Genomic DNA, 15,059 nt, shown 5'->3' with positions numbered 1-15,059 from the left:
AATCACTCTCACACCTGCCAAGTTACAGCGCTATCTAATTTGGTTGAACTATCACCTGATTTTGTAGACCAATTCTTTGCGAGCCTGTCTGATACGATGTTCTCACCCACAGAGAAACAATAACTTTTAGAAGCTTTCCGACACACAGCGTTCCCATGAACTCTGAATTCGGCCTTCAGTTTTGATCAACAAAAACTGCCAGGAGCTTTGGAAATCTATTTTCTTTGAATTGGACAATTTTTTCTAATATTGACCTTTTTTTGGCACGAACATTTCTTTGCTTAACGTAAAAATTATTCTTAGAGAACAGAAGCTTCACACTTCTATTTCTAAACACATCTAGAGACATAACAACATAACAACATAACACCAGCCTCTAGCACACATGTTATTATTACTATGCATTTTTATGTGATGATTTATCTCGCATTTCTTCTGTCAGAGATACTTCATGTGTAATTCTTTATGCATAATCGTTCATTGATTTCATATGCAATAATTTTTGAATGATTACTATGCTTTAAAATACGTACAGTACCTAAATTCCATGTATTACAAGTACGCCTATTTCGAATGCATTTATGTATTTTGGGGTGGGCAATGTTACACATGCATCTAATTGCTTAGTTTTAGTAATTTTGATGGACATTACCCGTGGAGTGGGTGTTGCGTGCTTATCTAGGTTCCTGATCGATACTGTGACCTTATGCCCCTATTCGGCTATAAACCCATTTTTTCCCTATATTGGCATAACCGTTCAAGTGCGATTTTCTGAAAAGTCATCTCTGGCCTCACACGAACAGAGCCACATTCCAGCATGACTCTCTGCTACTTCCTTTGCGACCAATTAGTGCAATGACAGAGCAGCAGTCACTATCTGATATTCCTAGATAACACTCCGAGTTCTTCAACAAGATAAAAACTTAGCAAACCTGGAAATCCCTGCTTGCTATGTTTTGATTAGTAATGGAACTCTAATGAGCAACTGATAACTATCACTTCCTAGTGACATCTTTAATTGACGTCTTATGTCCAGCAAACTTGCGTCAAACCCGGCACCTGTCAGGTATAAATATTACCAACGTTGCCTTAAGCAATGAGCGAGCGAGAACCTGTTGCTGATGCCAGCTGCCTGCAAGACCCCGTGTTGGTAAAAACTAGCACTCTGTCGCTGCAGCCTGCTATCCTGTGGTGGTGAAGCTACTGATTACCATTATCGCCGCTAAAGCGCGACCTATGGTGCAGTACGCTTGAGGAGCCGAGCAGCCGTCTTCTGCGAAGACATCCAGCCCAGCTGCCCGCGGACGCTGTCCCCCGCCTCCTTCCTCGACGCGCTGAGAGAAGCCGCTGCCTTTCTCGTGCAGAGAAATCCAGTCCCGGCGCTTCCGGTTTACCCTCGCGGGTGACTGGGATATCGAGAGAGACCCCTGAAGGAGATACCAATCCTCCATCATTATATTCAGAGGTATGGTGTTGACTAAACCCTTAGACGAGAATTCTTGAAACAAACCTTGGCAAAACCAACTTAACTTAAGCTACTTACTTACTCCCCTTCTCACGTGTTAGGCTTAGGTCAGGCACACTGGGGTAGGCTTAGTTAGAAGCACCAGTTGAGTATGTTAGCCTAATGTATATATGACTGTATATATGTTTTATTACTTTTAACCATTGTATGGCTAAGAAACCATATCAATGCTTTTACAGTTCTATTTCGCAATACTTATCTTACTGTACGTACTTTTTATAATAACAGTTATTGCAATTGTTATAATACATTTCTCTTGTACGAGAAGAAAGACTGTTCAATAAATGTTAACCCTTTATTGATACACGCCCGTCTCTCTATTCTCTACATACCGTGAAAGTAAACTGCACTAGACTGACTGAGTGAAATCTATGTCTATTGTTTCACACGACCCTAGAGATCGACTCTTGATCTGAGGAGCAAAGTTGTCATGTTGCACGGTTGTTGGAAAACTGAATCCCTTCTTGTCTGTGCCAAGGAAGCTGATCACTTCCTATGCAGAGAAGAAAGTTTCCAGTGACCTCTGAGCTAGTTGGTAACACAACCCAATTAAGTTTAGCATAGTCAGTGGAGGCCTGGAATATCCGCAGTTCCACGTCGATACTACTGTTTATGTTATTCCAATGCGCAGGGCCTAGTGGGAAACTAGGAACTACACTACAGGCGTTGCTTCAAAATCGGCAAATGAAATGAGGGGATGAATCGTTGAGTGTTAAACCTCCTTTGGTGGGAAGCCCTCCAGTGGGCGTGTTTAACCATGCTCGATGTTTATGGGATTCGTAGTCCCTTCATTGTTGTAGTCTTCACCTCCCGGTGAGTATTTGCCGTATTTCCACCCTTAATTGCAAGTTCTAAGCTCTCCAGTGAGCTACAAGGTGTCCGCTGCCAATTCATTAAACCCCAAACTTTTTCTTGCAATTTGATACTGATGATTCTGCTACACCAGAAACCCATATTTAGGCAAAATGTGCACAAATGCAATGTTTTGCAAAATGATTTTATACATATTTATTAATTTATCTATTTTTATGGATTTATTTATGTATTTGGGTTTGCCATACGTTCCATAATGACAAGAGAACATGTATTATGTGTAATATTTTTATATATTTTTATATATATTTATATTTTTATATATTTATGTGTGGCATTGACATTCTAATATCAAGCATTTATGCTGTTGACAAATTTAAACTTGTCCTGCTAATGTAGCACTTTTTTTCACAAGGTTGAAACAATTCCCATGCCTGTGTACGAAGTATTTTCTCTATGTCTATGCATGTGGTCATGTGACTCACGAATGGGTTAGACACCTAGCAAACATAAAAATAATGGCGGACACTTGTTTCTCAGTGTGATCAAGGGCACCGTGCGCTCGAATTGCATCGCAGAGGGAAAGAACAATAAAGATTTTCCTGCCTGAGCCGTATGGGTCCGTCTCTCTCTTTTCATCACAAAGGAAGTTCAGAGAGTTTTGCTTTGAATATATATATATATATATATATATATATATATATATATATATATATATATATATCAAACATTACTCCTGACCGCTTTCGAAGCGGCAACCCAGCAGGCGCAGACCTCTTCTCAGTTGAATCGATTAGGCTCAAAAGTAAAACGCCATCACACCATCAAATAAAGGCAGTGGAATTTTAATGCAAAAGTGCAGAGCAAGTGCTCTCCTCGACGCGTTTCGCTCCACAGGCGGAGCTTGGTCACATGACGCGCCCAAAGTAGGTGTAACAATAAATAGTGCACAGAAAGGTCTTTCACCCATAGAAACAGGATTAAAAGCATAACACAATCGATAGGCATAACATCAATTCATGAATTCAATGTCACTTTCTGTCAGTGTATCGTAAAAAACACTTGCACAAAAGAACAAATTAAAGCATAGTGCTTAAGTCCATACAATGAAACAATCATCATTGTGAAAAAAATGTGCTTAGTGAAAGCAAGGTAGGACGGACACACCTAGAGGCAATCCCAGTATAGTGCTCATATGCGTCAATATACGGTTGGAACACATTGTTTGTAATTCATTGTAAGCATTTCCACAATCAAATATAATCTATTGACAAATGAATCAGTATTCATTTCTAAGAATTAAATGCTAAAACACAGCTTGTTGTCATCAAAAGTCCAATACTTATCAAAAATATCATACCACAAGCTAAATACAGTGATTGAAGAATTGTCAATAGATCAACTGGTGACCCAACCATGATGTTAAAAGAAGTGTGTCTCCTTGTAATCACTATACTACAAAAAAACATGAAACATGATCTTAGTATGCCAACAAAAACAAAAAGTGCTCATGTGATTTGGGTGAGAAAACTAAAATTATAAAGAGTGTATAATGGTCAACGGTTAAAGCTGAAGCACATGCCTGCTGTGCCTTCAATGCCCGCTGTCTTGGAGCCTAACGGTGCAGAACCATCTTGACTTGTGGCTCTGGAATCCTTTCCCCCTCTCTCTTGCCAGGATCTTGAGATCCTGCTCAACAAAACTAAATCTGGCTCTCCGCTAGATGTCTGTCCGCTAAAGATCCTTAAGCAGTGCAGAGAATCCCTCCTTCCCCCTTTGGTTGACATCATGAGCAGGGCGATGAAGGAGGGCATTTTTCCCCAGCAGTGGAAAAATGCTGTGGTAAAACCTCTGCTCAAGAAGCCCTCTCTTGACCCTGGGGTATTAAAAAACTTTCGCCCCATCTCACTGCTCCCGGCTCCCGCGAAGATGTTAGAAGTCCATCTAAATAAACATCTTGCTGCATTCGTGGAGAGCTCGGGCTGTTTGGATCTTTCCCAGCATGGATTCAGGAGGGAACATAGCACCGAGTCTGCCCTCACCATAGTGCTCGATAACATCCGCACACGGGTTGATGAGGGACAGACCTCCCTCCTGATCCTTTTAGACTTCACGGCTGCCTTCGATACCCTATCCCCCTCGGTGTTAACATCTCGACTGAGGGAGATTGAGGTCCGGGGGGCGGCCCTGGGACTCCTTTCCTCTTTTCTCGATCATAGAGAGCAAAGGGTGATGCTGGGTCCGTTCCTATCTCCATCCCTGTCTGTGCAATGTGGGGTCCCTCAAGGGTCAGCGCTTAGTCCTACCCTTTTTAACATTTATGTGACCCCCCTTGCCAGACTCATTAGATCTTTCGGGATGGAGGTAGTCTCCTATGCGGATGACACCCAGATCCTCGTCTCTCTCTCCCAGTCAGTTACGTCGACTGCCGCCAACTTTAGATCTTGTATGGAGGCAGTCGGCCAATGGATGATTCACAATTCATTGAAACTGAATGGGGAGAAGACCGAGGTGGTGGTGTTTGGAGGAAAGGAAGAGATCTGGTCTGCTGACTGGTGGCCGGACTCACTGGGTGCCTGCCCCGATCCTACCTCCTCAGCTAAAAATCTGGGGGTTATGATCGATCCCACCCTTAGTATGTGCCAGCAGGTCAACAGGACTGTATCGACCTGCTGGGGGATCATCCATATACTAAGAAAAATCAGGCACTATCTGTCCCTTCAGGCAAGAAAGCAACTGGCCGTCGCACTTCTGGGCTCTCGTCTGGACTATTGCAATGCGCTGTATGCTGGACTGAATAAAAGTCAGCTACAGCGCTTGCAGGTGGTCCAGAACGCAGCAGCGAGATTTGTTCTCGACTTACCTCGACGTGCCTCTGCCACCGATGCCCGGAAGCAGCTCCACTGGTTTCCCGTCGTGGACCGTATCCTCTTTAAGTCCATGTGTATGGTGTATAAAGCCTTAGCTAAACCCAGCCCTACTGGCATGCGATCTATCCTGTCTCATTACAATCCTGGCAGGAACCTCCGTTCCTCACATAAACTTCTTCTCTCCGTGCCTCGTGTCCGGAAGACCAGATGGGGGGGGTAAGGCCTTTTCCAATCTGGCCCCAAAATGGTGGAATGCTCTCCCTCTTGAAGTAAGGTCCCGCCCCACTCTCCAAGCTTTTAGATCTGCTTTAAAGACCCACCTCTTTGTACGCGCATACCTGTAGTGGTGCTCTGCAAACTTTTGATCTTTTTTTGATAGGCGCCTTGACACCTTCGGGTTTAGTTTGCGTGATACAAATTGCATAGTAATAATAATAATAATAATAATAAGCACATGAATTGAAAATCAACATAATTCATTTAATGTAGCACTAAACCCATAAATTGTCTAATCATAGTATAATTAGTTAGACTAACTTAGGGTAAACCATCCTAAAAAACAAAAAAAAAGGGATCCATATTCTCATTATAAAAAGTTATGCAGTTCATCAATGGCGTTTAAACCATTTGGTGCCTTAGAATCAAGCAGTAAGATGAAATAAGTATCTTTTTTGTCTAAGGAGTTTCTCTCTGTCTCCTCCCCGTCCGGGGTTAGGGACTGACCCCAAGAGTGTGTAATGCAAGTCTTTCAATCTGTTATCATGAACAGCCTTGAAGAGAGAACCCAAACCTTTGAGGCGGGTAATCTCAGGAACCACAGCACCAATCACAACACCCAATAAAGCGTTGGAAAGGGCAGTTGCAGCAGAAGGACCTAGGCTATGCAAAGGCCCACCATATACATTTAAAAGGTAAAAGAACCGTGCCAGCAAAGTAGTCCCTTGTGGGCGTGTCTGCGTTGTGCTGTGGGCGTGTGCTGGGGGCGTGACAAACGCGGGGCGTGTGGTACATTCCGCCCATGCCATGTCTCATATCGTGTGCTGTGGGCGTGTGCTGGGGGCGTGGGCGTGTGCGGGCGAGGGATTACAGAAAAAAAGAAAGAGAGCGTTGTGCCCAATATTTCATTGTTTTTTCTTCCCAGGTTCTGTACATTCCAGCTCCGGGTGTCCATCCTGCTCCCTTTAAATACCCCTGCACCCCATAATCATAACCCACCCGTACTCCTTAAAATACCCCAACACCCTTAAACACTAACCCATCTTAACCCTGTAAATATACCCTGTACCCCAAAACCAGCCCTGAACCCTATAAATACCCCTGTACCTCAAAACCCAAACCTACCCCTAAACCCTAAAACTACCCCTGTACCCCAAAACCCAAACCTAGCCCTGAACCCTATAAATACCCCTGTACCTCAAAACCCAAACCTACCCCTGAACCCTAAAAACACCCCTGTACTCCTTAACTCAAACCTAGCCCTGAACCATAAAAATAACCCTGTACCCCAAAACCCAAACCTACCCGATGTTGTGCCGTAGACAATGGCACTAGGACACTGGGCACAGGGTGGGGGACAGGGGACACCGGACACCACATCCGGTCAGGGGAGGGAACCAGGGGACATTCTGGGACAGGACCTCGAGGTGAGAGGTCGCGGGATCGCCACACTGCAACGCTGTATATATATAAAGAATAAAGGTACCTGAAGCACCACCACTGTGTCCTGCGTGTTTCCTATAAAGAAGAACACGACACCCCTGAACCCTAAAATACCCCTGTACCCCAAACCCAAACCTAGCCCTGAACCCTAAAAATACCCCTGTACCCCAAAACCCAAACCTAGCCCTGAACCCTTAAAATACCCCTGTACCCCAAAACCCAAACCTACCCCTGAACACTGAAAATATCCCTATACCCCAAAACCCAAACCTAGCCCTGAACCCTAAAAATCCCCATGTACCCCAAAACCCATACCTATCCCTAAACCCTAAAACTACCCATGTACCCCATAACCCAAAACTATATCTGAACCCTTAAAATACCAAAACATATACCCCTATAACCATACTTACCTTATCCAAACATCTAAAAAAAAACATGCTTTTACCATTCATGCATTTACAATGAATTTCGTAGTAAATGTATGCGTGGTAAAAGCCTATAAAATGTAATGCCATGTTTTATAATGGTATTGCGGAGTCATGGTACTTTCGGAATGAAAGTATGCGGAGTGATGGTATGCGGAAAGAAAGTTGCAGAAAAATTGGTGTTTACCCTCCCCCGGTAAGTACATTGGTGGCACGGCGGCCCACATCTCCAGCAACATACTCATATTTTTTCATTACCGATTTGAAAAATGCACAGGTCTCTCTCATTGATGGCCATTACCAACATACACTTTTAGCCACACCTCCGCCACAAGTTCTAGAATTGCGAACTTTAGAGCTGGGGAGCTACGTTCGAATCTCGGCATCAGCTCAACATCCTGTGAGTCCAGGCAAATCGCTTTGTCTCCCCGTGCCTACCACAAATGAATGTGTTCTTCAGTAATGTAAATTGTGCTCATGCCATGTTGTCGAGCTCGCGCTATATTGAAAAAGGCTACAATGGACCCCCTTAAACTCGAGAGCTATCGCCCGATTTCTCTCTTCCCCTCGGCCGCTAAAATTGCTGAGGCCTATGTGAATGGGGTGCTGTCTGAACATCTTGTGAGGGCAAGTATTCTGGATTGCTCCAAGATTGGTTTTCGTGCTGGTCACAGCACCGAGACAGCCTTGCTCTCAATGGACGGAACATCTTCGTTCTGTGCTTGACTCTGGTCAGACTGCGGCACTGGTACTACTTGATCTTAGTGCCGCGTTTGATACGGTCTCGCACAGGATACTACTCCAACGTCTTGGATAGGCGGGTGTTACGGGCACCGCACTCGACTGGTTTTGCTCCTTCCTTGCTGATCGGACCTTCAAGGTTGCTACCCCGCCTTTTGAGTCCAAGTCCTATCCGCTGGAGCTGGGTGTGCCTCAGGGTTCGTCGTTGAGTCCCACATTATTCAAACTTTATGTGAGACCGCTGGCGGCTGTCGTCAAGCATTGGGGCATGACTATGGTCTCTTATGCTGACGACACGCTGCTGGCGATCGCCCTGAGTGGGGACTCCGACCTTGACGCCCCCAGATTCCAGGATGGACTCTTGGCGGTAGCTAGCTGGATGAATGCCAACTGTCTCCAGCTTAATGCTAAAAAAACTGAGGTCATGATTGTGGGCAAGCGGACGGATCTCTGGGGTGACATGTGGTGGCCCCCTGAGCTGGGTGTAACTCCTATTCCAATCTCAGAGGTAAAAAACTTGGGGGTTTGGTTAGATCCTGACCTCAGTTTTTGTGGCCACACAAAAAAAGTGGCGGCCACCTGTTTTGGCATCCTACGAGGGTTGAGACCTATTTTGAGGTTCTTTGATGCTCCGACCAGGCAGTTGGTCATACAGGCATCCATACTATCTCGGCTTGATTACGCCAGTTCGCTCCTGTTGTTGGCCAACCAGGCTGAGATCGCCCAGATGCAACGTGTCCAGAACGCCACAGCTAGAGCCCTGGTAGGTTTACCGAGGTTCTGCTCTGCGGAAAGTACCATCCGTTCTCTGCACTGGCTGCCTATGGCACAGAGGATCCACTTTAAGACCCTGTGCCTTTCCTTCAAGATCCTCAAGTTGGCCTCTCCCCAGATCCTTGATAATATTTTGGTGCTTACGTGCCCTCGCGTTTCTTGAGATCTTTGGGTCAAAACTTGGTGGTGGTCCCAAGGTTCAGGCTGTGCAGGTCTGGAGGTCGGTCCTTCCGGGTTTTGGCTGCAAAATTGTGGAATTCTCTTCCGTCCCACATTTGTGAAATGGATGAGCTTCTGAAGTTTAGGAGGCTATTAAAACGCATCTGTTCCCTCATACATCTTAGCACTCTGATCTGTGCGCTCCTGCCCTTGTACTGCTGTGTTGTGTTTGGGTACTCTCTCTGAAGCGCCGGGACGCCCCTTGGCTGGGGCAGCTGTGCGCTATAGAAGTGTTATTAACATAACATAACATAACATATAATATAGCAAGGAAAAATTAGGTAGGGAAACTGGAGTTCACACACTACTGAACGCGCACTCTTAAGTGCATCAGCAGTGCACTGTGAATCGGAGCGTGTCACAGGCCTGTCACAGATAAGAAATGCTAGTCAAAACGAAATCCTACAAAACAATATACTACTGGCCGGCAGCAATTCATACCCGGACAACGTCGGGACGGGCTGCTAGTATACATATATATATCATGAAGTACAGCGTCTTAGTTATAGATATATATACATCTTTGTGGTGAGAATTTATACATCTGGCATACTGATGGAAGCCTATACCAGATTCAAAGCTTTTTTGAGGCATGCTGTAGCCTTTGGGTGGTCATAGAGTCAAACAAATGTTCTGTAAATCAGGGAGGTATTGTTTTTCTCCTTTCATGGTGTATGAATTACGTGTTCAGTTTTGTATTGAGGCTCATTCATTTTAGTATAATGGGCATGATGAGTCCTGTGAGTCCTTCTTTATGGATTTTATCAGAGCGGTTCTTCTCTCATATTTCTTGAATGATGTGAAGAATATGGATTACAAGGTTTTTGCCTTGATCTTGGCCCTTTTGGTGCACAACATCTCGTACCCCTTGGAGAATAGATGGTAGTATCTGGTTATTTAGGGGTATGTTCCAGCCTTTGCCTCCGGGATTGATTTTTTCAGGCCTATAGACTTGTTTATTATTTACATATTCTGTGATAGTGATCATAGGTACTAGTAAGAGCCAGGCTCTTTCCCTACTGTTCCAAAGCACATTTAGTAGATTGTTGGTTTCGAACGGCTGGTTCTCTTTGAGAACAGTCATAGAACTATTTTGCAGACCCTCCTCCACTGTATATATCTATGGTATTTAATAAATAATGTAAGGATCTGTGGCTAGATGTCTCTATCAAATGTACAAGTTACTTACCTTTGGTAACATAATATCCGGTAGAACACATTCTACACACAGATTCCTTAATGCCCTGCCCATCCTCCCCGCTCTGCGAAAGACCTATGAGACATAGGGTTATACCCTGTATCAATATTGGTTCATATACCGGTAGTCACTATCTCACGGACTGGTGAATTCACAAATATTTTATTATTGTTCATGGGTCTTGTATTGGTTTGGTCATGCCTCTCAGTTTCATTGGTGAATGTTCTATAGAGTGGAGGGTGTTTCCCCTTTTTAGCATGGTTCTGGTTCAGCGTGCAGGGCTTCACGTAGCCTAAGCATCGTTAATTAATGTGAGCTTTTTACCTTAAACCTTTCGGATGGCATTGGCATACCATTTCATGTTTTTTGTAATCGGTGTTTTTAAAAGATTTTGATCATTTTTGGGCACGCTGTTTTCACAGCCAGTTTCTAGAGTGGCTCCACATTCTGGCGCAGATGTTTTCACACAAGAAGCTGATGTCCGTGCGCCTTAGGGGACTTATATGGCTCTATTGACATAATTTCCAAGAGACTACGTCATCACAGAACTGTACAACGCAGTCCCCTGACACGCAGAGGTACTGCTGAAAAATTTCCGGAACCAGACTGACACCTTGGGAGAATTCAGAAGTTAAGGAATCTGTGGCTAGACTGTGTCTCTACCAGATATTACGTTACCGAAGGTAAGTAACTTGTACATCTGGTTATGGGTCCTAAAACGTACTGAGGAAAAATGCCCAGGAAAGCAACAAAACATGCTGAATTTGGTATGTACAAAGCTCATCCTCCGATTATGCCTATAACTTGGAATACGAGGTAACTACTACACTAAGTAAAGAACAAACCCATTGTATAGATATTTACTCGATGCAATAAATACCTCGGCACATTCCATTCAGGCCCACTTATAATCGGGTCCAAGGTGTTAACCAGTATCTTACACGAACATTGAAAAAATGAGGCTAAATGAGAAGGCTTTTTTTTACATGAAAAAGAAATGCATTTTAATTTGTGAGGGCCAGATTTTAGTTTTTAAAATCAGTACAATAACTAAAAAATGATGAGTTATTTACTATGGGTGCACAGACGCTCATGCAGTGCTGCACAATTTTGCATGGTGTCCATAGCCTTCTAGAACAAATAAGTAGATTGACTCAATGCTTTACACCCGCATGTCAGCGCCCGCACAGAACCTTAGTAAATAAACCCCCAATAATTCTTTGGCAGATGTCATTGCCACGACATGAACTTGAAACTTTGGTGACCAAAAGTAGTCTTTTCTTTGATGGATTGGTATTTCTCACAGTTTAATTGTTGAAATATAAGCAGGTAACATTAACATCTGCAGTTTAAAAATAATTATTTTTTATCGCCTGGGTTTGAAGTTTTTACTTTAACATTTCTGTTTCCAACCATAGGTGCAGATAAAGATCCAGGAGGAGATTGACAGGCAGATTGGCTTTGACAGGCAGCCTTTGATGAGTGACAGAAGCAGGCTTCCCTACCTCGAGGCAACAATCCGCGAGGTTCTGCGTATTCGGCCCGTGGCCCCTCTCCTGATTCCCCATGTCGCCTTGATGGACTCCAGGTGGGTGAGAGAGACTTTGGTCTGTGAATTCCTACTACCTGAATAGTTGCAGAATGTATCAAACCACCAGCAATGTTATATGCATTGCAAGTGTCAGGACTCGGGCTATACATTAACTCTTGACCTCACGTCCATCCTTCTTGTCCCAGTCCTAACTGGATGAGGCATTTCCACCTGTGACAGACCTACACTTTCCCCCACATTTTTCAGGAGGCTTATTTAGCTTTCCAACTCCAGTCCTGGAATATTTTGGTGAAAGTTATATATTCCACAAGTATTTTTAAGAATGGTTGAAAAGTAGAAATTTTGATTGGCTGGCGTTGACAGCATCCAGGGGCACTTGAGCTTACAGGCAGACAATCTCAGCAGACATCTTCCATTCTGTGACGTACCATCTGTCTGTTTGGGAGTTTAAGTGAATATGTTCACATTTTGAGATACCATAGATACTCCTGTTTGCATTGAGATATAACACAGTGCTTCTGATTTTCTGCAAAGAGACATGCTGTCCTCAGGCTTGGAATAGATGCCATCTCGGTACTTTGGCTCAGTGAAATTCTGTATGCCTTCCCTCCAATTCTGCTCCTCCTAAAGATGCTTCAGAAGATTTGGGAGAAGACTTAGGTGATTTTTGTAGTGCTTTTCAGGCATTGGTGCCATTGGATATCCCTCCTGATGGCATTGTCCAGGGGAAATATCTTCACTTGACTTTACAGCCATCCCCTCTTCTGTCCCCTCTTTTGCCATCCATCCTGCTTCAACATCTCAGGCTGACAGCCTGGAACTTGAGAGGGTAGGTTTACAGCAAATGGGATGTTCAGAACATGGTGCCAGATATATCCAGTCATTAAGAATGCCTTCAACCTTAGTTTCTTACAATACACAAACATTGGAGAGGATTTCAAAAGTGGTACAGTTCCATAGAATGTGGTCCCCTACCTCTAGACGGTTTTCAGATCCTCAAGTTCCTTAGGGATGGATTCCTGAAGGGCTTAGTACCCTCAACTTTGTTTGCACATTGGGCAGATGTTACACCTCTTAGATTGGGACAGGACTCTGCAGACATTTCACCGCTTGTGATGAGGCTCGTTAAGAGATTTAGGTTCAGAAAGCCTACAGTAGAAACTCTGACCTACAACCTGAGACCTATCAATAATCAATAGTGCTAAGACGATTGCAATAGACTCCTTTTGAACCTTTGGAGGACGCTGACATCTTTTTTTGATAGTTATTACCTTGGCAAGGAGGCTGGGGAAGTTGGGGCCCCTGGTTGTATCCTTTCCTTAACTGAGATTTTCCACAGATAGCTGGTACTCAAGTTGGATCATAAGTTTATTCCAAGTGGGAATTCTCGTTTTCATCTTTCTCATGAGGTCATTCTGCCAGTATTACAATCAGTCGATAACTCTCAGGTATCCTTGTCTTTCGATGTTAGATGTACTTCATCCATCTACCTCGGTCGCACCTATCAATTCAGATTGTCCAATTTGCTGTGCATTTATTTTGGTTAAGAAGGCATATTCGCAAACAATAAGTAAATGGGTCTGCAGGCAATTTCACGGTGAAATACATTTCTTGGGGTATCTCCTTTTATTTCCATTCAAGGGAGATCTACAAGGTCAGTGTCTACATCCAGTGCAGAGCTGGGGTTGCATCCCTATTGGAAATATGTAGGGCTGCTACATGGTCATATCTTCAGACATGTGTAAATAATTAAGGATTGGATTTAACCGATACAGATTAACATGCTTTTGCTTCCACTGTGCTAAAGACGGCAATTAAGTAATCGATGCCTAAAATAAAATTATTTTCAATGCATCAGAGGATTTTCGGTGCAAGCTCAGTTAGGATTAGGATGAAGAGCCTGGGGATGAGGGGATAATGAACCCATTACTTACTAGTAATCGTTGTTACCCTGATTCGTAGTCCTCCTCATCCCAGTCCACATCCCTCCCTCCCTCCTGTGCTTGTACCTGTAATTCAGTTATGTAATACACGGGAGGTGGGGTTGGGGGAGCAACATTCTTCTACTACTATGTTAAGGAGAAAGAAGAAAAACTTTATAAAATGGGACCAACATGGTTGAAGGTTCATCAGAGGCAGAAATCTCTCATTCATTTGAGATTTCGACTAGGACTACGAATTGAGGTAAGGAAGATTACCATGAGGTTATGGGTTCATTACTGTGAAATTGGGTTTCCATGCACCATTTAGCCAAACATTGTACTTTGATTGTCGCATGTTTTGATGGCTTGAGCTTCTGCCAACATTTCTATCTTTTCTCTGATTTCTGTTGCTCTTTCACTTTTGTATTTGGCAACCAGGTGGCTTGTTGCAAGGCTAGTAGACTGTAAGACCCCCTTCCACATATGTTCCCGAAAGAAAGTTGCAATTAAGAAAATAATAGTTTTAGCTTTTCCTCAGGCGGAGATTTTCCAGGATATAAAAGTCTAAGCTCTGTTTATTGACCAGGCAGGAAAAAAAACATAATGTGATTTGCACATTTAGGGCCCCATTAGGCCTGACGTAATACGGGACCGCCCGCCATAAGGGCGGCGGTCCCGTGGGGGCAATTAGGATGCGCCCGCCAGTGTAACATTGCGGCGAGCGGTGCTGAAAGCACCGCCACCCGCAATGCTAAAAATGCACATTGCGCACTTCAATGCACAACGTGACAGGCACCGTGCGGTGCCTGCCACGTTGTACAGTGAAGTGCAGGGGGTACCATAGGTACCCCCTATGTGCACCCCCACCCCCCTGGAATCCCTGTGGACCCACAACGGGCCCCTTCAAGACATTCCCGCATGCGTTGTCGCCATGGAAAAGCATGTTCCCGCCCTCATCCTAATATGGATGGCGGTGTCTAACAGACACCGCCACCATATGAAACCCTTTTCCGCCCGGTTAACTCGTTGACCGGGTGGAAAAGCGACGGACGATCTTTCCGTCCGCCGTGGTCCCCCCGCCATAGTAATATGGCGGGGGGGGAAATGGGGTGGCGGGAGGGGAAAAATGTCAGGCGGATTGCCACCGCCCGCATGGCGGTGGCGATCCGCCCGCCATCCTAATGGGGCCCTTAGTATCGATCAATTCAAGAAATTGCAATGAAATAAATGCTTTTTTTGATATGTTTGCTTTCAGCCGATTTCATGAAAGTTAAAACGTCTCATTTATCTTGTTTGGGTAAGCTTTCCGTGGCCGGTTTTACCTCACTGAATCATTCCCTTATGTTAGTTAGGTTGTG

The 15,059-nt window shown here is 44.2% G+C and overlaps 1 protein-coding gene across 1 annotated transcript in view; it reads left to right on the top strand.

The window, feature by feature from the left end:
* The window catches only part of CYP17A1 (cytochrome P450 family 17 subfamily A member 1), a 360,400-nt gene that overhangs the window by 207,158 nt on the left and 138,183 nt on the right, over positions 1-15,059 (top strand). Inside the window, exon 6 of the mRNA XM_086922704.1 lies at positions 11,646-11,815. Within this exon, the coding sequence (XP_086778830.1) occupies positions 11,646-11,815 (170 nt within the window). The remainder of the gene's footprint in view (positions 1-11,645; positions 11,816-15,059) is intronic.

Source organism: Lissotriton vulgaris, chromosome 5, assembly GCF_964263255.1.
Source record: "Lissotriton vulgaris chromosome 5, aLisVul1.2, whole genome shotgun sequence".
In the NCBI taxonomy this organism is placed as follows: Eukaryota; Metazoa; Chordata; class Amphibia; order Caudata; family Salamandridae; genus Lissotriton; species Lissotriton vulgaris.
Note: the sequence above shows the minus strand (reverse complement) of the source record. Positions and strands in the feature narration are given on the sequence as shown.